This window comes from Scyliorhinus torazame, chromosome 3 (assembly GCF_047496885.1).
Source record: "Scyliorhinus torazame isolate Kashiwa2021f chromosome 3, sScyTor2.1, whole genome shotgun sequence".
NCBI lineage: Eukaryota > Metazoa > Chordata > Chondrichthyes > Carcharhiniformes > Scyliorhinidae > Scyliorhinus > Scyliorhinus torazame.
The window spans coordinates 226,567,616-226,592,036 of record NC_092709.1 but is presented as its reverse complement, the minus strand read 5'-3'; the positions used below and the strand labels follow the sequence as shown (position 1 = coordinate 226,592,036).

Genomic DNA, 24,421 nt, shown 5'->3' with positions numbered 1-24,421 from the left:
AGTAGGTAACTTTCTAGGGCCGGGAATATTATTTTGAAACCCCAGAGGAGGTCAATGACTTCATTAAGGAGCATAAACGGAGGAGAACGGAACTTTGATGGGAGACGGATGAGTTGGAACAGCAGAGTTTGGAGAACACAGATTGTGTGGGGGTGGGGGGGGGGGCTTTTCTTTCTTTCGGGTGAGGGATTTCGTTGGGATGACTATTTGTTATGGAGCAATATGTTTGTAAGAGGGCAGTTGCCCCCTTACAAACCTATTGCCCCTTAACAAATAGTCATCCCAACGAAATGCCTCCTGCCAATAGTGGAGGAGGTGACCTCTGGTTTTGGATGTGTCTTTGCGTGGAGCAGGGGAGGTCTACAGGGAGCCGTTCATACAGATTATGGAGGAGAGGGTGGGGCGTGAAGGGGTAGATAGGAGGATCCTTCAGTCAGGAGCTGCCACGTGGCTGGTGAACGGAAGTGAAGTGGTGGAGATGGCCGAGGGGGAGGAGGGTGATGGTGTGTGTGTGTGGGGGTGGGAGAGACTGCGACGTGGCAGTGTTGGAGGAGAAGCGTGGCCATGGGCAGAGAAGGGGACTATCTTGGATGGGCCCTATACAGAGTGAAATTAAAGGGGACAGAATCGGTAAAGGAGGATGGTGACAGGAGAAGGGAGTGGTGGTGCAATCCTCCGGTAAGGCTCATAACATGGAATGTGCAGGGGCTAAACGGGCCAGTGAAGAGATCCCGGGTCTTTGCGCACCTAAGGAGTTTGAAGGCAGGGGTGCTCTTTCTGCAGGAGACACACCTCCAGGTGAGGGATCAGGTTAGATTGAGGAAGGGATGGGTGGGTCGAGTGTTTCAGTTGGGGTTTGACTCAAAATCGCAGGGGGTGGCATTTTGATGAGTAAAAAGATGTGGTTTTGTGAGTGTAAAGAGTGTGGGGTTGGTGGGGGGGATACGTGATGGTGAGTGGGGTGCTGGAGGGGACGCCGGTGGTGCTTGTGAATGGATATGCATCAATTTGGGACGATGTGGGGTTTGTGGGGTGGTTGCTGGGAGCGGTTCCAGTCTTGGCCACACATCAGTTGATTATGGGAGGAGACTTTAATTGTGTGCTGGAGCCAAGGGTGGACAGGTCGAGCCCCAGGTCAATGGGAAGGATACGGATGGCGAAGGAAGGGTTTATGGAAAGGATGTATATGGTGGACCCGTGGAGATTTAAGAACCCGGGGGAAGGAAGGGTGTACTCCTCCTTCTCGCACGTGTATAAGGTATACTCCAGAATCGATTTATTTCTGGTGAGGCGTTGGTGAGGATGGCGGGGACGGAGTATACGGGAATCGTAATTTCGGACCACGCACTGCATTGGCTGGAGACTCGACTTAGTTCGGGGCGGGAACAGAGGCCGGGATGGAGGTTAGACCCGTGGCTGTAGCGGATGGGGAGTTCTGCGATAAGATGCGGTCGCTGATTAAGGATTAGGTGGAGTTGAACCAAAACGGGGAGGTATCAGCGGCCACATTCCAGGAGGCTTTGAAGGCTTTAGTTCGAGGAGAGATTATGTCGTACAAGGCGCACGGAGAGAGAAAAAGGAGAGAGGAGTACGAACAATTATTGGGCGAGATAGTCGAGGTGGATAGGGAGTATTCCAAGGCCCCACCGTGGAGGGATTGGCGAAGAGAAAGAAATTACAGGGGTAGTTCGACAGGTTGACGACGGGAAGGGTGGTTAGGCAGCTACAGAGGGTGAGGGGGATGCGGTATGAATATGGAGAGACGGCAAGCTGCATGTTAGCCCATCAGCTACGGAGGCAGGCCACCCTTCGAGAAATCCTGAGAGTATGGACAGGGAAGGGGAGATAGTGTAGGAGGCGGGGAAGATAAATGAGGCGTTCAGGGGATATTCTGTGGAATTTAACAGGGTTGATCTGAGGGGTGAGGATGGGGATATGGGGCTGTTCCTGGATGGGCTGGAATTTCCACAGCTGGTTGAGGAGGGGACGCAGGCTCTAGAGGAGCCCTTAGGGCTGAGGGAAGTAATGGAAAGCATAAGAGGGATGAAGTGGGGAAGACCCCGGGGCCGACCGGTTATGCGTCGGAATTTTACAAGGGTTTGTGGCAGAACTAGCACCACACATACTGGGGGCACTGGAGAAGGGAGAGCTGCCGGAGACAATGACATAGGCGATGATTATGCTAGTACTGAAGAAAGGGAAGGACCCGTTAGAAAGTGGGTAGTACAGGCCTATGTCACTGGTAAATATGGACGTGTTAGTGGCAGGGAGGATGCATTCCAGGAGTGGTTGCAGAGGATCAAATGGGCTTCGTGAAGGACAGGCAACTCTCAAGCAATGTAAGGTGACTATTGAGTGTGATTATGACCCCGTCGAGAGGACAGGTATCGGGGGTAGTGGTGAATATGGACGCGGAGAAGGCATTTGGCCGGGTGGTGTAGGGAGCACTGGGTCTCGCTATACGCGGACGACTTGTTATATGTGTGGGACCTGCTGGAGAGTATGGGGAGGATTATGAGCCTACTTGAGAGATTTGGTGTTTTCTCAGGTTATAAATTAAACGTGGGGAAAAGTGAGGTGTTCCCGGCGAATGAATCAGATCGGGGAGCTAATTTAGGGGTGTTGCCATTTAGGGTAGCCATGGATAGGCTTTAGGTATCTGGGGATCCAGGTGACAGGGGGATGGCGACATTGTTGAAGTGGAACTTAACAAAGTTGGTGGAGGAGATAAAGAAGGACTTTAGGAGGTGGGATACACTGCACCTGACGCTGGCGGGGAGGGTTCAAGTGGTGAAAATGGATGTCCTGCCAAGATTCCTATTCGTATTCCAGACACTCACGATTTTTATTCCAAAGGCCTTTTTCCGGAAGCTAGACGCAGTGATTTGGAGTTTGTATGGACTGGAAAGGTGCCAAAGGTGAAGAGGGCCCTGCTGCAGAGGGAGAAAGGGGGGTTGGCGTTACCGAACCAGCTGCACTACTACTGGGCAGAGACGGTGAAGCGGTGGTGGAAATGAGAGGGGTTAGGATGGAGATAGAGTCTTGTAGGGGGTCCAGCCTGAGGGTCATGGTGACGTCGACGCTACCGCTGGCACCGAGGAGATAGTCCACAATAAAGATGTAGAACCAGCTGAGGAAACGCTTTAGGATGTAGGGAATGTCGGTGTTATCACTGTGTGTGAGACACACGGGTTTAAGCCGGGGAGACAGATGGTATGTGCAGGAGATGGGGCTGGTGAGGATGAAGGATTTGTATCTTGAAGAGAGGTTCACAAGTCTGGAGGAGCTGCAGGAGTGGGTAGAGCTCCCGAAGGGAAGTGAATTTAGGTATTTACAAGTAAGGGACTTTGGATGGAAGGTGTGAAAAGGGTTTCCCAGGCTGCCGAAATATGCCGTTTTGGAACAGTTGCTGCTTTCGGCCTTTAGAGGGTAAGGTAGCATTGGGGCATATACGAGTGGCTGGGGGAGCAGGGGGTACACATGTGGTGAGGATCAAGGAGAAATGAGAGCAGGAATTGGGGGAATGAAGATAGGTTGGGGAGTGTGGAGTGAGGCACTGCGTAGGGTGAACTCAACCTCCTTGTGTGCGAGGATGAGTTTGATACAGTTTAACGTGGTCCACAGGGTACATATGACTCGGGTGGGGATGAATGGGTTCTTCCAAGGGGTTGCAGATGAGAGTGAAAAATGTGGGCGAGATCAGCAAAAGACACGCATATGTTTTGGGGTTGTGAAAAGTGAGAGAGATACTGGGCCGGAGTGTTTGGGTCTCGAGCAAAGGTTTTGGGTGTGGAGGTAAGGCCAGACCCGATGGTGGTGATTTTGGGGATATCAGTAGAGCTGGTGGAGGGCCAACGTCATGCCCTTCGCCTCTCTGGTTGCCCGGCGAAGAATTTTGCTGGAATGGTGGTCGACGAGGCCGCTAGGGGTGGCGGCCTGGTTTCGGGGATCTTTACGACTTCCTCCGGTGGAAGAAGATTATGTTTGAGTTGAGGGGTTCAGTGGTGGGTTTTGAGGCACGGTGGGGATTGTTTGTGGACATGTTCGAGGAATTGTGTGTCGCGGGCGGGGTGTAAAAAGGAGAAATACTTATACAGACTGTAAAACTGTGAGTTGGGGAGAGTGTTCCCCAAATTATTTATGTTTTTGTATTTTTTGGATGAGTTTGGAATAAAATATATTTATAAAAAAAAGAAAGTAAGCACGCAAGTACAGCAAGCAGTAAAGAAGGCAAATGATATGTTAGCCTTCATAGCGGGAGGATTTGAATATAGGAATAGGGATGTTTTACTGCAATTGTAAAGGGCATTGATGAGGCCACACCTGGAGTATTGTGTGCAGTTTTGGTGTCCTTATCTGAGGAAGTATGTTCTTGCTGTGGAGGGAGTGCAGCGAAGATTTAAGGCTGATTCCTGGGATGTCGGGACTGCCATATGAGAAGAGACTAAGTTGGTTAGAATTATATTCATTGGACATGGAAGAGTGAGAGGGATTCTCACAGAAACATACAAAATTCTGACAGGGTAGATTCAGAAAGAATGTTCCCGATGGTGGGAGAGTGGTGAATCTGTGGAATTCACTACCCCAGGAAGTAGTTGAGGCTAAAATGTTGTGTGATTTCGAGAAGGAATTAGATATAGCTCTGTCGCAATCACCAGGCAGGAATGCTCCCTTCCAGTCAGGGTCACTTTAGCAGTCAAGGGCATTCAGCCTCGAATCTTCGGGTAAGCGTTCTCCAAGGCGGCCTTCAGGATGGGTGACAACGCAGAATCGCCGAGCAAAAATTGATAGCCAAGTTCCGCAGGCAAGAGTACGGCCTCAATCAGGATCTTGGATTCATGTTGCACTAAATTCACCCCCCACCATCTGGCCTGCGGGGCTTGCGTAATCCTACCAACTGCCCAGGCTTGAGACAATTCACACCTCTTTAACCTGTGATTATCCCTCTCTCCAGTCGCACCATCTGGACCTGTAAAGATTTCATTACCTGCAAAGACCTCGCATTCAAAGTATCATTGCATCATTGACTTTGTCTATATATGCGTTAGTGGAACCCACCTCTTCACTCACCTGAGGAAGGAGCAATGCTCCGAAAGCTAGTGATTCCAAACAATCCTGTTGGACTTTAACCTGGTGTTGTAAGACTTCTTACTGTGCCCAACCCAGTCCAACGCCGTCATCTCCACATCAAGGTTAAATGCTGAAAGGCTGTTCCTTCTGGCTGGAGTGTCTGGGAGAGTTTGGTCTTTTTTCAGAGTGTGGACTCGGGAGGGAGAAGTGACTACACTGCTCGCTTTTCCCACCAGATTTTTAAACACTCGCGGGGGAGGAGATTCCTGGGATGGGGTCACATGTCGCCATACTGGCGGGTCAGGTTCCGGTCCTGAGTGATATGGGCACCTTTTTTAAAGGGTACCCTGATATAAAAATTTTAAAAAGAACTCCCACGGACACAGAGCCTGTCCCCAACCCAAACCTCTCCCAACGGAAGCTACCCACTGGCATTGCTCGTTACTCGTTTTACAAAACCTGTTGTAAGTCTCACCAATATGACATCACAGCAGCAGAGTGAGACTTCTCTATGTGGGGGGGATTATACAGCGGGGAACCCCGCCAGGTAGATGTGAATGTATGCTAATAGGGTTCTCGACCTTTCTTGGCAGCAAACCCATTGGGTCATTGGCGGACAGCAAGGACAATCTCAATTAGAATCCCACCAGTGTAAAAGCTGTTTTGGGATTCCCGCTGGATTCTCCACCATTCCCACCTGTGGAAAACAGGGATGGAAGCCCCCCCCCCGCCACCCCCCAATAGCCTCATAAGGGGATGGCCATTTCATACTGCGATGAGAAATTTATTCTCTGAATATTGGGCATCTTTGGAACTCTCTACCCCAGAGGGCTGTGGAAACTTGGCCATTATGTATATTCAAGAGTGCGATTGGTAGGTTTTTCTTGGCAGAGATGGGAATTGGAACAGGAAAGCGGTGTTAAGGACAGGGATCAGCCATAATCTTATTCGATGGTGGAACAAGCTAAATGGACCTTTTGACCTACTACTTTTTTAATAGTCTCATATTTGTAATCTTTTGTGAAGCTTTCTTGCTTTTCTTCCGTACCTGCATGTTAGTGTTTGTGATTCCTGTGCTGGGATATCGAGGCCCCTCTGATGACCATTTCTTAGCCTGTCACCATTTTTTAAATATTATTTTTTTATTTTTCATGCCAGAGTGAATAATTTCACATTGCCCCCATTATATTCCAACCACCACGTTCTTGCCCACTCACTTTTCTACTCCCCTTTTCAATATCTTTGCATCCTTCTCAGAACTTACTTTCACACCTAACTTTGTATTGTGATGAATGTAAGACATTGGTATTTACATTATATTTTACATTATATATTTAACCAATATCCTGGGAGGGAGGTTTTCTAGTACTCTTCGGGAGGGTTTAAACTAATTTGGCTGGGGAATGGGAACCGGATTTGTTGTCCAGCAACTAAGGTAGCCGATATTCAGGACGCCAAAGTGTGTAATGAGGCAGTGGGGAAGGGAACACAGACAAAGGAGAGTACTTGCAGGCACGGAGATGGGTTGAAGTGTGTGTACTTCAATGCAAGAAGCATCAGGAATAAGGTGGGTGAACTTAAGGCATGGATCGGTACTTGGGACTACGATGTGGTGGCCATCACGGAAACTTGGATAGAAGAGGGGCAGAAATGGTTGTTGGAGGTCCCTGGTTATAGATGTTTCAATAAGATTAGGAAGGGTGGTAAAAGAGGTGGGGGTGAGGCATTGTTAATTAGAGATAGTTTAACAGCTGTAGAAAGGCAGTTTGAGGAGTATCTGCTTACTGAGGTAGTATGGGTTGAAGTCATAAATAGGAAAGGAGCAGTCACCTTGTTAGGAGTTTTCTATAGGCCCCCCAATAGTAGCAGAGATGTGGAGGAACAGATTGGGAAACAGATTCTGGAAAGGTGCAGAAGTCACAGGGTAGTAGTCATGGGTGACTTTAACTTCCCAAACATTGAGTGGAAACTCTTTAGATCAAATAGTTTGGATGGGGTGGTGTTTGTGCAGTGTGTCCAGGAAGCTTTTCTAACACAGCATGTAGATTGTCCGACCAGAGGGGAGGCAATATTGGATTTGGTACTTGGTAATGAACCAGGGCAACTGATAGATTTGTTCGTGGGGGAGCATTTTGGAGATAGTGACCACAATTCTGTGACTTTCACTAAAGTAATGGACAGGGATAGGTGCGTGCAACAGGGCAAGGTTTACAATTGGGGGAAGGGTAAATACGATGTTGTCAGACAAGAACTGAAGTGCATAAGCATAGGCTGTCAGGGAAGGACACAATTGAAATGTGGAACTTGTTCAAGGAACAGGTACTACGTGTCCTTGACATGTATGTCCCTGTCAGGCAGGGAAGAGATTGTCGAGTGAGGGAACCATGGTTGACAAGAGAGGTTGAATGTCTTGTTAAGAGGAAAAGGGAGACTTATGTAAGGCTGAGGAAACAAGGTTCAGACAGGGCGCTGGAAGGATACAAGATAGCCAGGAGGGAACTGAAGAAAGGGATTAGGAGAGCTAAGAGAGGGCATGAACAATCTTTGGCGGGTAGGATCAAGGAAAACCCCAAGGCCTTTTACACATATGTGAGAAATATGAGAATGACTAGAGCGAGGGTAGGTCCGGTCAAGGACAGTAGCGGGAGATTGTGTATTGAGTCTGAAGAGATGGGAGAGGTCTTGAACGAGTACTTTTCTTCTGTATTTACAAATGAGAGGGGCCATATTGTTGGAGAGGACAGTGTGAAACAGACTGGTAAGCTCGAGGAAATACTTATTAGGAAGGAAGATGTGTTGGGCATTTTGAAAAACTTGAGGATAGACAAGTCCCCCGAGCCTGACGGGATATATCCAAGGATTCTATGGGAAGCAAGAGATGAAATTGCAGAGCCGTTGGCAATGATCTTTTCGTCCTTACTGTCAACAGGGGTGGTAGCAGGGGATTGGAGAGTGGTGAATGTCGTGCTCCTGTTCAAAAAAGGGACTCGGGATAACCCTGGGAATTACAGGCCAGTTAGTCTTACTTCGGTGGTAGACAAAGTAATGGAAAGGGTACTGAAGGATAGGATTTCTGAGCATCTGGAAAGACACTGCTTGATTAGGGATAGTCAGCATGGATTTGTGAGGGGTAGGTCTTGCCTTACAAGTCTTATTGAATTCTTTGAGGAGGTGACCAAGCATGTGGATGAAGGTAAAGCAGTGGATGTAGTGTACATGAATTTTAGTAAGGCATTTGATAAGGTTCCCCATGGTAGGCTTATGCAGAAAGTAAGAATGCATGGGATAGTGCGAAATGTGGCCAGTTGGATAACGAACTGGCTAACCGATGGAAGCCAGAGAATGGTGGTGAATGGCAAATATTCAGCCTGGATCCCAGTTACCAGTGGCGTACCGCAGGGATCAGTTCTGGGTTAAATCCCTGTCTTCTGCTTATTTAGCTTCCTATCAGTGGACACAGTTTATCCCATGTACCTCTCAAAAAACATCAACATCTGTTAAATCTCCCCTTCGCCTTCTCTCCTCTAAGGAAAACAATTTTAGCTTTTCTAATCTCTGCATAACTGAAGTAACTGTGAAGTACTTTAGGACTTCCTGAGAAACTGAAAGATGTTATGAAATGCTTTGAAAGTACAGATGGGATCATATTTATACTTTTCTACTACGCTGTTCTATAATTGCTTAATATCAAATGCCTTGGGCGGGATTCTCCGGTCTCCGCCGCTGAAACTGCGATCGGCGATCGGCCGGAGAATATCCGTTTGCGCGGAGATTGGGGCGGCGCTGCTTTTACGATGCTCCGCCCCCTTGAAATCAGCATACTCGCAATGCCCTCCCCCGGTGCTCTGCCCCCTGAGTTCCTGAGTTCAAAATGGCTGAGTTCCTGACGGCGTGGAACACTTATCCTATTTTTGTCATGAACCCGGCGTGGCGGCTGCGGACTGAGTCCAGCGCCGCTGCAATCAGGTGGAAGCCGTTCAGCAGGCATGGGGGGCTTTGTTGGGGGCTGGGGGGACTGGTGGAGGGTGGTCTGGGGGTGGCGAGTCTGGACAAAGGGGGACAGTTTTTGGCAGTCCGGGTCCACGCGCGGCCGGTGCCATTTTGCATTGCGCGGCCGCTGCAGGCCGCCGCCGTGCACATGCACGGCCACAGACTCGGTAATTCTCCAGCCGTATCCACAGGTAAAGACAGGGGCTTTACGCTGCGTGCCTGCTAGCCCCCCACCAGATGGAGGATCGGTGCCGCTTTTGCGCCTTTTTCCGGGCGTAAAACGTCACTGTTCCCACACCGGCGTCAGCACTTAGACTTCAAATCGGAGAATCCAGCCCCTTGGTTTTTTTTCAGTGCTACTCTATTTTTTAAATCATTGTGAACAGATCCATCATGTTTTTGAGCCAGGAGCTATTTTCCTAGTCAGGATTGTGGAAGCTATTGTTGTCTGTGGAAATACATGAAGTGAATAAAGATTCATTCATAATGACATGGATTAACAGGACTCCTGTGGAAAGGAATGGGATCAGATTAATGTAATAAAAGGACAGCGCCTTTACTAAACATTTGGTTATTTACAATACTATTTTTATAACCTGGTTTGGAACTGATCTGTGTGGATTTGTGGTGGAAAACACTGGCAAAAACAGTTTTCTCTGTCTCGGGACAACAAATTTCCTGACCACTTTGAAGTGGAGCTGGATTCATAGTTCCAGCTGGTGAAAAAAATCAATGTTGTCAGTGTTCGACTTGGCAACTAATAACCAGATTGTTCAGACTGTTTAATATTTTCTCCAGGGAGTGTTGCCAGAATAAGTTAAACTTCTGAAAATTTCAAATCATGCCTGGAAAGGTTACCATAGAAGGAAAATTCTATCCTGGTACACTGTTTATTAATTGCTGCTTAGCTCTCTCTGTTTTTATTCCTGCCTGATAATGTTGGTTCAAATACGAAAGGTTATTTTGAGCTGGATACTGTAGGCTCCATGGTGAGGAGTTGCATGTTGATGACCCCTGAGTCATGGGGGGGCGGAAAAGGAGCTTTTAAAAAGTTCCAATTAGTGCCATTGTTTTGGAGTTCATATTTACTACCACGATGTGCCTCAAGGTTACTTTTATCAGAAGAATGACTAGCACCTTAATTTCACACAGTTTCAACTTGTCATTGTTACATAATCAAAGTCAGGGACTACTAATTAAATTGTTTCTTGTTTCCTATCCTCAATCTACTTTGTAATGGGAGCGAAAGGTCACACAAAGTTACTGGAGAATAGCAACCCTTTGACCTAATTGTAGGATGTGTTTTCAATAAAATTGCATTGAACAGATGCTTGATTTATGTTTATTAAGAAGCAGTCAGTGGTCTCTAAATTATTTTTATTCAGGGGATGTGAACATCACTGGAGAGGCCAACATTTATTGCCCAGTTGCCCTTGAGAAGGTGATTGTGAGCTGCTTTCTTGAATTACTGGAGTCCATGTGGTGTAGATACGCCCACAGTGCTGAGTTCAGTAAGGCAGTGAAAATAAAATTGCCAGAGCTTGAAACAGCAAAGACTCTTGTAGGAGTTGTTCATATAACGTCTGATGGAAGTGATGTCATGGAGGAATGGGTAAACTGAAGTATAGACAACTGGGGTCATGGATAATGTGTGCTCGTTAAACAAAAGGCCAGGCAAGGTTGCATGAACTTCAGATGGAAAAGGTTTCAAAGAACAAAGAACAAAGAAATGTACAGCACAGGAACAGGCCCTTCGGCCCTCCAAGCCCGTGCCGACCATGCTGCCCGACTAAACTACAATCTTCTACACTTCCTGGGTCCGTATCCTTCTATTCCCATCCTATTCATATATTTGTCAAGATGCCCCTTAAATGTCCCTATCGTCCCTGCTTCCACTACCTCCTCCGGTAGCGAGTTCCAGGCACCCACTACCCTCTGCGTAAAAAACTTGCCTCGTACATCTACTCTAAACCTTGCCCCTCTCACCTTAAACCTATGCCCCCTAGTAATTGACCCCTCTACCCTGGGGAAAAGCCTCTGACTATCCACTCTGTCTATGCCCCTCATAATTTTGTATACCTCTATCAGGTCTCCCCTCAACCTCCTTCGTTCCAGTGAGAACAAACCGAGTTTATTCAATCGCTCCTCATAGCTAATGCCCTCCATACCAGGCAACATTCTGGTAAATCTCTTCTGCACCCTCTCTAAAGCCTCCACATCCTTCTGGTAGTGTGGCGACCAGAATTGAACACTATACTCCAAGTGTGGCCTAACTAAGGTTCTATACAGCTGCAACATGACTTGCCAATTCTTATACTCAATGCCCCGGCCAATGAAGGCAAGCATGCCGTATGCCTTCTTGACTACCTTCTCCACCTGTGTTGCCCCTTTCAATGACCTGTGGACCTGTACTCCTAGATCTCTTTGACTTTCAATACTCTTGAGGGTTCTACCATTCACTGTATATTCCCTACCTGCATTAGACCTTCCAAAATGCATTACCTCACATTTGTCCGGATTAAACTCCATCTGCCATCTCTCCGCCCAAGTCTCCAGACAATCTAAATCCTGCTGTATCCTCCGACAGTCCTCATCGCTATCCGCAATTCCACCAACCTTTGTGTCGTCTGCAAACTTACTAATCAGACCAGTTACATTTTCCTCCAAATCATTTATATATACTACAAAGAGCAAAGGTCCCAGCACTGATCCTTGTGGAACACCACTGGTCACAGCCCTCCAATTAGAAAAGCATCCCTCCATTGCTAGTCTCTGCCTTCTATGGCCTAGCCAGTTCTGTATCCACCTTGCCAGCTCACCCCAGATCCCGTGTGACTTCACCTTTTGTACTAGTCTACCATGAGGGACCTTGTCAAAGGCCTTACTGAAGTCCATATAGACAACATCTACTGCCCTACCTGCATCAATCATCTTAGTGACCTCCTCGAAAAACTCTATCAAGTTAGTGAGACACGACCTCCCCTTCACAAAACCGTGCTGCCTCTCACTAATACGTCCATTTGCTTCCAAATGGGAGTAGATCCTGTCTCGAAGAATTCTCTCCAGTAATTTCCCTACCACTGAAGTAAGGCTCACCGGCCTGTAGTTCCCGGGATTATCCTTGCTACCCTTCTTAAACAGAGGAACAACATTGGCTATTCTCCAGTCCTCCGGGACATCCCCTGAAGACAGCAAGGATCCAAAGATTTCTGTCAAGGCCTCAGCAATTTCCTCTCCAGCCTCCTTCAGTATTCTGGGGTAGATCCCATCAGGCCCTGGGGACTTATCTACCTTAATATTTTTTAAGACACCCAACACCTCGTCTTTTTGGATCACAATGTGACCCAGGCAATGTGACCCCCTTCTCCAGACTCAACATCTACCAATTCCTTCTCTTTGGTGAATACTGATGCAAAGTATTCATTTAGTACCTCGCCCATTTCCTCTGGCTCCACACATAGATTTCCTTGCCTATCCTTCAGTGGGCCAACCCTTTCCCTGGCTACCCTCTTGCTTTTTATGTACGTGTAAAAAGCCTTGGGATTTTCCTTAACCCTATTTGCCAATGACTTTTCGTGACCCCTTCTAGCCCTCCTGACTCCTTGCTTAAGTTCCTTCCTACTTTCCTTATATTCCACGCAGGCTTCGTCTGTTCCCAGCCTTTTAGCCCTGACAAATGCCTCCTTTTTCTTTTTGACGAGGCCTACAATATCACTCGTCATCCAAGGTTCCCGAAAATTGCCGTATTTATCTTTCTTCCTCACAGGAACATGCCGGTCCTGTATTCCTTTCAACTGCCACTTGAAAGCCTCCCACATGTCAGATGTTGATTTGCCCTCAAACATCCGCCCCCAATCTATGTTCTTCAGTTCCCGCCTAATATTGTTATAATTAGCCTTCCCCCAATTTAGCACATTCATCCTCGGACCACTCTTATCCTTGTCCACCAGTACTTTAAAACTTACTGAATTGTGGTCACTGTTACCGAAATGCTCCCCTACTGAAACATCTACCACCTGGCCGGGTGTATGTGCCTTTGCACTTTTTTCTCCTCTAAAGTTTATATTCTTGGACTTAAGTAGTACATTCGCAATCTCTAGGCACCATACGATTATGTAATGTGTTGTTTTTGACCATAGTTGGCTTGCTAATTCACATGTATCTCATTCTTCCCTGAGTGTTAGACTGTAAGATAGATATTGTAAATAGTTTTATGTTTCTGGCCTGTATCGTAACATTTATTTTTGTTCAAATCGCATGGACTATTTCTTTGTTGAACAAGTATCTTAAATCTCAAACTTTTGTCTACTTCGACAAAAAGTTAATAATCGCTAATCGGATCTCGCCGACAACTTGGGGGTCAGGCCAAGAGTCATAACAGTTGCCCTATGTTATATTGATTGATGAGCATCCATGACCAAATCGTATTTTATACTTGGGAAGCATTCATAGAACATAGAACATACAGTGCAGAAGGAGGCCATTCGGCCCATCAAGGCTGCACCGACCCACTTAAGCCCTCACTTCCACCCTATCCCAATAACCCCTCCTAACATTTTTGGTCACTAAGGGCAATTTATCATGACCAATCCACCTAACCTGCATATCTTTGGACTGAGGGAGGAAACCGGAGCATCCGGAGGAAACCCACGCAGACACGGGGAGAACGTGCAGACTCAGCACAGACAGTGACCCAGTGGGGAATCGAACCTGGGACCCTGGCGCTGTGAAGCCACAGTCCTATCTGTTGTGTTATGCTGATTCGGATAACACAGGCTGCTACTTGATGCAGTCTTAAATAAAGGATGCTCCAGACTCTGAAATGAGTTCAACGTGTTTATTGAACTATTAACACAGTTCTCAAATGAGTTCGACTCTCTGCTAATCTAACTGTAGTAACTCGGTCTAACTGTACCAGCTTTCTCTAAGCCACGTGCTAGGGTGTGATACTGCTGACCAACCCTGTCAAACTCTCTAGATGTCTGTCTGTGGAAAGAGGCAGGGTGTGAGTGCCTCATCCCTTTTGTAGTGTTTATGTCATGCCCCCTTGTGGTGATGCCACCTCTGAGTGTCCTGACTGCCCATTGGTTGTGCCCTATTCTGAGTGTTCATTGGTTGCATGTTTGCATATTATGACACTATCCACTTGTGCTACCGTGCTGCCCGAACATTCAACACAAACCACCCCAATAACTGAATTTTAAAATAGATTTCAAAATCCGGCAGCTTATCTGGAAATTGCTGGGGGAAATGAACCACATTTCTCAAGCATACTGTCTGATTGCTGGCGCAAGCACATAGGAATGGGCTGATAAGCCCATTAAGCCTATTCCACCATTATGTTAGAGCATAGCTCAACTCAATCTACCTTTGCTGTGTCTGCTTTGAAAGCCTTACTGAATGCCAAGTCTATGATGACCAACTTCAATGGAAAAATGTTTCTTATAACTTAATAAAGCAGCATTGGTATCAAAATTATAAATGATTCCATTGATCTTTCACCAGCTGAAGAAAGCTTGTAAATGTAATCTATTGAGAGTCAAAGGAGCAAAGCAATGTGGAAATCAGTTGATCTTTTAATAACATAACAAAAGAAAAAGATTTTTAATATTTCCTTCAACAAAGATATTTCAGTATCATATGAGTCTTGCAGACAGTAACATGTGTGCAACTAAGAATTCGATGTAAATAAAAAATATTCTAATGTGCCCTGCAAACAACCTGGGAATATTGTTGTTCAGTGAATTGAATAGAAGCAGATGCGCCAGCTGTACAATATGCTACAAGGAAAAATGTGCTGCCTGTACTAATAGATATTCTTCTTATTTAATTCCTGCAGCTTGCATTGAAGGACCCAGTACACAGTGTGTCGCTGCAGCAGTTTGCCTACGAGAAGCTAAAAGCACAGCAAGAGTTACTCGGAGAACAAGGATTCCAGAGTCTGATGGAATCTGTGGACACTGAAGTTATCAGACAGCTGCAAGGATTTTTACAAAAATTGTGAAAAATTAAGAAATCGTTTTCTCTAGTTGAAGAAGAAATGGAAAACATGCAATTGTATTCTTACAGCCAATGCTATGCCACCAAAGCTTCCATTACAGCAGAAGCCTCATGCAAAATATGGTGTATCCTGATGAAGAAATCAAGCTAAACATTATTTTGAATGGTACTAAAAAGAAACTACAATTTGCGGCAAACTTCACTGGTGGGGGTAAAATCTCCAATATCCTTGTAGCTTTATTATTGTCCATTGTATTTGAAGACAATAGAAATTGTAGTTTTTCTTTTTTGTATTATTTGAAAAATTACAGGGTGTGACTACAGAAAGCAGTTAGTGTGGTATCAAGTACTCAGTAATTGGATGAAAATTGAGCTTTTTGAATAAAAGACTTTTGCTGCACCGGTACATTTTAGCTACAGCTGAAAAGCATGCAACTTGGTTTTGTACATTATGTTAACCAACTCACCACTAAATGAGCTCCAATTTATATTTGACGCACATATATACACACAGAATTGACTAATTAAATTTTGTCTAAGTCAGAGAATATTTGCCTTACTGTACGTTATCAGCCTTACCTCAACTGAAAAATCTACTTTTCAGCAGTTTGAGTATTTTTAAACAAGTTTCAAATGGTGAATTGGTCCTTGCAGAATCCAAGTATACCCTTTGAATAGAAAATTCAACCCTACTTGGTTCATGTCGCAGTGTCGATGAGCAGCATGGAGCTTAAGCATTGACCGACATTCAGTTTTCAAATTAGTTACAAAATGCTTCAAGAAGGATAACCAGTGAAAACAATAAAGTCTTTGTTTAGCAAATGCTGTTGAAATGGTTTTTTTTCGAGCTTCGAGTACTTGAAACTAACTTGGAGACATAAAATTCACTGTCACCGCACCTATTTGGCAGTTTTGTTCAGCATAAGATTCTGATGTTGCTGTTTGACCTTGTATGTCAAGGCACAGCATGGGTATTTAATGAGGAGTGAAAGGCATGAAAAGATTTGCATACAAAATGGAACTTTTGAACCAGCACATATTCACTGCACCCAATTTAAGTTGCTTTTGCCAGTGTGACAAGGAAGTCAGAACTTTGTAACACATTCCTCCAATGTTTAATTGCTTAAATTAGAATAAATGCTTAATTGAAACATGTATGCGCTAGAGTGCTGGTATCCAAGAACATTACTTTAATTCATTGCATGTGTGAACTCAGAGGTCTCTGGCCAAGGCAGATAATAGTCAGGATGTGGTGCAAACTGACAGGATTAAAAGGTAGAAGTGAGACAATTAAGTAATGAGTAACCAGGCTGAAATTTAATTAAGAAAAGTTGACCATCAGCAGAAAGAGAGAGAACACGATACCAAGCAGAGCTGGCTGTATGCACGTAGGAACTAAGACTAGGGAGTTAGCCGTATAATCAATTTGAATGTTTGGGGGGCTAAAGGGAGAACTAGCTTCTCTGTCCAGGTCAGGTTAAGGGATACCACCGGCCAGAATCGTTAGCCATCAAAGGTGCCACATGTCTTCAGTGTAAAAATATGCCCCTCTGAATTGCCACAGTTGCACTGATTTCAGGTCCATCAGTCAAAATAAGTGATGAAAGAGAGGTGGAAGGCCAGAACAGGAATAAGCAGGGGCTTTGTAGATGTTTTATCCCAATAATTGACCAATAGCATGATGATTCATCAAGCGTAATTCAGTGATTTTCAATTATAGAAAAGAGTATAAGAATGGACTGGAGTTGTAGAAAACATAAGAAGGAATTCGGGAGACATTCCAAGGATGAGCGGGGGCTGGAGCCAGAGGATGCAGCTGCATATAATTGCTATTGTTATACGGTAAAGTCGCCATTGTCCCACATAGCCATAGGTTGCTTTCCCCATTGAGGGGGGAGAGCTGACTGGTGGTGATTTCACCTGAGGATCACACAATGTTGAGAAGGTGGGGCCTTCATGAATAACCTCAGCTGGTACAGAAATTGAACCCACACTGCTGGCCTTGCTCTGCATCACGACCAGCTGTGTGGCCAAGTGAGCTAAACCAATCGCTATAACCTGGGCATAAATGAGGTAATATAATTTATTTAAAGCTACTTCTCAGATACTGTAAAATATCAAGTCTTGCTTGTGCTGAATAAAGTTTAATCACTGCTCCCAATATGTGTCAATGCCGAATCACTGAGTATCAGGGTTTATCAAAACCTATCAAATTGGCAACTTCATTAGGACGTTGACAGACACTTGATTTTGTTTTTAAAGCATCTTCAGTGTAATGGGATCCTAGGATAGGGTGGTTATTGTTGCCTAGCCAATTAAGGAAAGGAAACTTTGGGAATTGTTACGAACCCTGCTGATGTTAAATGCGAGGATATCCCAAAACTCAGGATAACTTAGAACCGCTATTCTTAGTGATGTATATTTTCAATCTGGCATGATGAGAGAAGAAATTTGCAAACCAGGAAAGAATAGCCCAATCTTTTTAAGATCAATTAATAAAGAACATTTATTAACTTAAAAGAAAAGCACCTGATAAGAAGGACTATTATACACTACAGCAGTACACTAAACAACACTGTTGGCCAGGCACACGATATTACCTGAAGTTGCCCCTTTGTTCCCAACTGCCTCCCTTTCCTGAATTCCATGATGCCCCTTTTTCCAAAACAATATCCAATATTATATAACTCTATATAATATTGTAGCACAGTGGTTAGCACAGTTGCTCCACAGCTCCAGGGTCCCAGGTTCAATTCCGGCTTGGGTCACTGTCTGTGCGGAGTCTGCACTTTCTCCCCGTGTCTGCATGGGTTTCTTCCGGGTGCTCCGGTCTCCTCCCACAGTCCAAAGACGTGCAGGTTAGGTGGATTGGCCATGATAAATTGCCTTAGTGTCCAAAAAGGTTAGGTGGGGTTACAGGGATAGGGTGGAGGGTGAGGGCTTAAGTGGGAGCACTTTCCAAGGCCAGTGCAGACTCGATGGGCCGAATGGCCTCCTTCTGCACTGTAAATTCTATGATCCTCTATGAGCTAAACCCTATAGATAAATACCACGCACGGGCTATTTGTCCACATTTGAGAAAACATTCTTCAGTTTCAGTGAAGGTGTAATCTTCTCAGTTGGAGTTTTGGATTTTAACCAGCTGCCCTTTTGGCAATAACTTGTTATCAAGGGAGACTGTTTTTTGCAGCTGGGCGTGACTGTGATGGTAGCTGCCTCTACTGTGTCCCATTTGCTAGTTATTGTGCTGTGGATATATAATTCTTTCCCTTTGATGATACCCAACCTATGGACCCATCTTTTTAGCAGGTAAGTGCCAATTCCCTTAGCTCTCCACTTTGAAGTTACCTCTTCTATACCCCCATTGTTTTTCCTTAGTCATATAGGTAAGCACTTGTTTTTCTCGCTTGTATGCTATTTTGCATACCAAAACCCCCTTCAGATAACTGCACTTATCAATTCCCCTTATTATTTTATCCAAATTTTTAATCTTACTTTTCTCAATTCTTAACAATGTAGAACCCTGTGACCTACCAGGATACTGAGAATGGTATGTTTCACTGAAGTTGAGTGTGCCAGGAATAAACGGGCTGGAAAACTCTAGTATACATTTAGTCATGATTCTGATTAATCCAAAGAGATATGTGTATCAGAAAGTGAATCTAGTGGATCCAGAGTCAGGTGTCTCTGGGGAAAATTTAGTTAAAGGCAAGCATTTGCTGACACGCAACTCATTTTTACATGCAGCAAGTTAGAGAAGGGAAACATTAAGTCAAAGGTAAGAAGTGCATGATTATTCAAATACAGGCAGGTACTGCACCAGTAGCTGCCGATGCTATAGGAACACAGCAAATGGAAGAAAAGAATGAAAAGCACTAGAAATTGGTGCAGGAAGGATTGCTCTGAGTGTAAGATTAATGTATGTGGGTTGAAGGGCAAGTTAAAGTGCCACATGTCCACGTTGACTGCCCACACGTGTGATGAATTAACTAGGATGATCAAGGCAGGGAAGCTACCCATTATAATATCCTAATGAGGTAGTAGATACATTGGTGTTAATTTTCCAAAATTGGCTAGATACTGGAAATGGTCAGATTGGAAAGTATTAATTTTTCCCCTCTTGTTCAAGAACAAAAGGAGGCAATAAACAGGAATATATGCGCCAGTTGGCCTGACGTCTGTCTGATGCAGAGAAGGTGCTAGAATTGACCATTAAGGAGGTTATAGCTCGACATATAGAAAACCTCAAGGCAATTGGGAAGAGTCAGCATGGTTTCCTGAAATGAACTAGGGGGCACAGTTTTAAAATTAGGGGTTCCTTTTTAGAACAGATATGAGGAGGACTCTTTCCCTTGAGGTTTGTACAACTTTGGAACTCTATTTCAGAAGGTGGAGTCATTGAATATTTTTGAGGTGGAGGTAGATCAATCCAAGTTATTTGGCAAGGAAATCAATGGTATTCGAGATAGATGGAATAGGGAATTCGAAACACGGATCAACCATGACCTTATTGAATGGCAGAGGAGGTTCAAGGGGTCAAATGGCCAACTTCTCCTATTTTGTCTGTTCGTAACCCTGATTGTGAAGATCTGGAATGCTGTGATCCACCATTACTGCCCCAGCTCAGATCAGATTGAGACTGCTGATCAGAAAGACTGAAGAAGAAGTTCCTCTAAAGTTGGGCCAGGTAGGGACTAAGTTGGGAATTAGGCTTGATTGCATACAAAATGGGAGCAGGAGTAGGCCATTCTGCCCATCAAGCATGCTCCGCCATTTAATAAAATCATGGTTGATCTGATTTGAGGCACTCATTTGCCTGCCTGTCTGCCCCCCGTTCCCCATAACACTCAACTCCCTGGTCAGTCAAAAATCTGTCTTAGCCCAACCTTGAATATATTCGATGACCCACCCTCCACTACTCGCGGGAGAAGAAGTTTCCAAACATAGCGGCCCTCTGAGGGAAGAAATTCTTCCTCACAACATCTTAAATGGGAGACCCCTTCTAAACCAATTAGGAGTCGGGTTAATTCTTTGGAAATAATCACAGCTTGAAAAATCATTTAAATGAATCCATACTAAGTTGCAGTCTGGGGACCTGAAAGTGGTCCTTTAGTTAGTTCCCAGTGATGGTTTGCACACTAGTATTGACTCCAACCTTATAACAGATCATGGAAAAAACAATGGCCTCTGTTTAAATGCTAAATTTGTTGAGAGATTTGATGGCTATGTATGCTCAGAGAGTACAGGGAATCACTGAATATCCCAACGCTTTTTAAAACACTCCTCGACTTAAACGAGCAAACCCAGCCGACACTCATTTGAACAAATCCATTCGATAACCATACTCTTTGAGAGGATGGGATTTAAAAGCAGATGTCCTCGGCACCGCTGCTAGTTAGATAACCTCTTAGTGTGTCTGTCACGAAGCTCACTTCTTGGACAGTTATTAGCTGATGCCCCACTCAGCCGCAGGAGAATGTAAAGGGTTGAATTATCCATTGCATTAGAATGAAACCCAAGAGCAAGCAAGGGACAACAGTGAAAGGAACATTGTGAAACAATAGGGTCCAGATCAAGGGGAGGTGATGACATGTTTTTAACTGTGGGAAAATCCGCAACAAGAGGTACAACCTTTCCAGTATCAGACACATTTGAGTAAACCCAGACATCAAGATACATAAATGCCTGCTCTGACCGCCGCTGGCTCGACCAGCCATGGAGGGGGCTGGGATGCAGCAATGGTTTCAATAGTGACAAAGCTCAATCTGCTCTTACATTCAAGCACGAGAGTCATACATGGGCTTGTCTAGCCCATAAAAATTCCATAATGCTCCAACAACTTTCAATAAACATATGGCTGCTGTTTTTAAAAACCTCAGCACCAGATTGCTTATTGGATTACTTGGACAATATACTGTTGGCTACTGGTACTAAAAAGGAGCATAAGCTACTTTTGGAAGAAAGCTTTTGCAGCTATTACAGGAGGCAGGGCTAAAACATAACCCTTACAAGGTGCAGTTGGTAGAGCATAGGGTAACCTTTCTGGAGTCTTCGTCACTAGAACCAGACAGAAGCCCAACAAATTAATGATACAGACCATTCAGTATTTGTTTATCTGTTTCCAAAAGCCTTCTGATCATATTGAGTGGAAACTCTTTAGATCGAATAGTTTGGATGGGGTGGTGTTTGTGCAGTGTGTCCAGGAAGCTTTTCTAACACAGTATGTAGATTGTCCGACCAAAGTGGAGGCCATATTGGATTTGGTACTTGGTAATGAACCAGGGCAAGTGAGAGATTTGTTAGTGGGGGAGCATTTTGGAGATAGTGACCACAATTCTGGGACTTTCACTTTAGTAATGGAGAGAGATAACAGGGCAAGGTTTACAATTGGGGGAAGGGTAAATACGATGCTGTCAGACAAGAACTGAAGTGCATAAGCATAGACTGTCAGGGAAGGACACAATTGAAATGTGGAAGTTTTTCAAGAAACAGATACTACGTGTCCTTGATATGTATGTCCCTGTCAGGCAGGGAAGAGATGGTTGAGTGAGGGAACCATGGTTGACAAGAGAGATTGAATGTCTTGTTAAGAGGAAGAAGGAGACTTATATAAGGCTGAGGAAACAAGGTTCAGACAGGGCGCTTGAGGCATGTAAGATAGCCAGGAGGCAACTGAAGAAAGGGATTAGGAGAGCTAAGAGAGGACATGAAAAATCTATAGCGGGTAGGATCAAGGAAAACCCCAAGGCCTTTTACACATATGTGAGAAATATGAGAATGACTAGAGCGAGGGTAGGTCCGATCAAGGACAGTAGCGGGAGATTGTGTATTGAGTCTGAAGAGATAGGAGAAGTCTTGAACGAGTACTTTTCTTCAGTATTTACGAATGAGAGAAGCCATATTGTTGGAGAGGACAGTGTGAAACAGATTGGTAAGCTCGAGGAGATTATTGTTAAGAAGGAAGATGTGTAGGGCATTGTGAAAAGCTTGAGGGTAGACAAGTCCCCCGGGATATATCCAAGGACTCTATGGGAAGCAAGAGATGAAGTTGCAGAGCCAACTGTCAACGGGTGTTGTCAGGGGATTGGAAAGTGGTGAATGTCATGCCCCTGTTCAAAAAAGGGAATAGGGATATCCCTGGGAATTACAGGCCAGTTAGCCTTACTTCGGTGGTAGGCAAAGTAATGGAAAGGGTACTGAGGGATAGGGTTTCTGAGCATCTGGAAAGACACTGCTTGATTAGGGATAGTCAGCACGGATTTGTGGGGTAGGTCTTGCCTCACAAGTCTTATTGAATTCTTTGAGGAGGTGACCAAGCACGTGGATGAAGGTAAAGCAGTGGATGTAGTGTACGGATTTTAGTAAGGCATTTGATAAGGTTCCCCATGGTAGGCTTATGCAGAAAGTAAGGAGGCATGGGATGGTGGGAAATGTGGCCAGTTGGATAATGAACTGGCTAACCGATAGAAGTCAGGAAGTGATGGTAGGTGGCAAATGTTCATTCTGGAGCCCAGTTACCAGTGGCGTATCGCAGGGATCAGTTCTGGGTCCTCTGCTGTTGATGATTTTCATCAATGACTTGGATGAGGGAGTTGAAGGGTGGGTCAGTAAATTTGCAGACGGTACGAAGATTGGTAGAGTTGTGGATAGTGAGGAGGGCTGTTGTCGGCTGCAAAGAGACATAGATAGGATGCAGAGCTGGGCTGAGAAGTGGCAGATGGAGTTTAACCCTGAAAAGTGTGAGGTTGTCCATTTTGGAAGGACAAATATGAATGCGGAATACAGGGTTAACGGTAGAGTTCTTGGCAATGTGGAGGAGCAGAGAGATCTTGGGGTCTATGTTCATAGATCTTTGAAAGTTGCCACTCCAGTTTATAGAGCTGTGAAGAAGGCCTATGGTGTGCTAGTGTTCATTAGCAGAGGGATTGAATTTAAGAGCCGTGAGGTGATGATGCAGCTGTGCAAAACCTTGGTACGACCACATTTGGAGTAGTGTGTGCAGTTCTGGTCGCCTCATTTTAGGAAGGATGTGGAAGCTTTGGAAAAGGTGTAAAGGAGATTTACCAGGATGTTGCCTGGAATGGAGAGTAGGTCTTACGAGGAAGGGTTGAGGGTGCTAGGCCGTTACTCATTAGAACGGAGAAGGATGGGGGAAGACTTGATAGAGGTTTATAAGATGATCAGGGGAATAGATAAAGTAGACAGTCGGAGACCTTTCCCCCGGGTAGAACAAACCATTACAAGGGGACATAAATTTAAGGTGAATGGTGGAAGATATAGGGGGGATGTCAGAGGTAGGTTCTTTAGCCAGAGATTAGTGGGGACATGGAATGCACTGCCTGTGGAAGTAGTTGAGTCGGAAACATTAGGGACCTTCAAGCGGCTAGTGGATAGGTACATGGATTACGGTAGAATGATGGGGTGTAGATTAATTTGTTCTTAATCTAGGACAAAGGTTCGGCACAACATCGTGGGCTGAAGTGCCTGTTCTGTGCTGTATTTTCTATGTTCTATATTTTTTATTTATAAGTTAACCAAATTTAAATTACCCCAACCACCCTTGTTGGAATTTGAGCTTGTGTCTCTGGAATACTGGTTCAGTAACATTACCATGATATTACATCTCCTTGATCAGTTGAGCCATTGGACGTTGCTGCTGTTGGAGCATCATTTGGATGTTACGCATCAACATATTACTTTGCTACCTCAGTTGATGCAGTGCCTGGGTTCTTCATCAATGTCCACTTGCTGTACGCAACTTTGCAGCACATTTGGTCCAGAAGAAGTAAATGTGTAATTCCTATGCTGACGGCTTATCATTCCACATGGAGGTAAACAAGTAATCCAATAAATTGTGACACTACAAAGCAGAGCCCAACAGTGCAGTACCAGTGATTGATCAGGTAAATAACAAGAAGCTGTTTCTAGTGGTTGAAGGATCAGTAAGCAGACAACTTACTGATTACTGCCTCCAGTGGCAGGAGCACATTCCTGCCTCCAACACACACCCCCTCCCCACCGATAACCTTTCACCCCCTTATTAATCAAGTTCGGTCTTTAAAATATTCAAAGACTCTGCTTCCACTACGTTTGAGGAAGAAGGTTCCAGAAAATCTCAACCCTCTGAGAGAAAACAATTCTTATATCTGTTGTAAATGAGTGACCACTTAGTTTTAAACAGTGACTCCTAGTCCTAGATTCTCTGACAAAAGAAAACATCCTCTCCACATCCACCCTGTCAGTACCCCTCAAGATCTTAAAGGTTTCCATAAAATCGCTTCTTACTCTTCTAAACTCTAGTGGATACAAACTTAAGCTCTCCAACCTTTCCTTATAAGAGACCATGCCCTCCCTTGGAATT

At 44.9% G+C, this 24,421-nt stretch overlaps 1 protein-coding gene across 5 annotated transcripts in view; it reads left to right on the top strand.

The window, feature by feature from the left end:
• Positions 1–15,882, top strand: part of ipo11 (importin 11) — an 878,696-nt gene extending 862,814 nt beyond the window's left edge. For 4 of the 5 annotated variants that reach the window (XM_072496963.1, XM_072496961.1, XM_072496959.1 and 1 more), the window contains one exon: positions 14,900–15,882. In XM_072496963.1, coding sequence (XP_072353064.1) covers positions 14,900–15,064 — 165 coding nt within the window. In that variant the 3' untranslated portion in view covers positions 15,065–15,882. The remainder of the gene's footprint in view (positions 1–14,899) is intronic. The other variant, XM_072496962.1, reaches the window with a different exon arrangement.
• Positions 15,883–24,421: the final 8,539 nt, after the last annotated feature.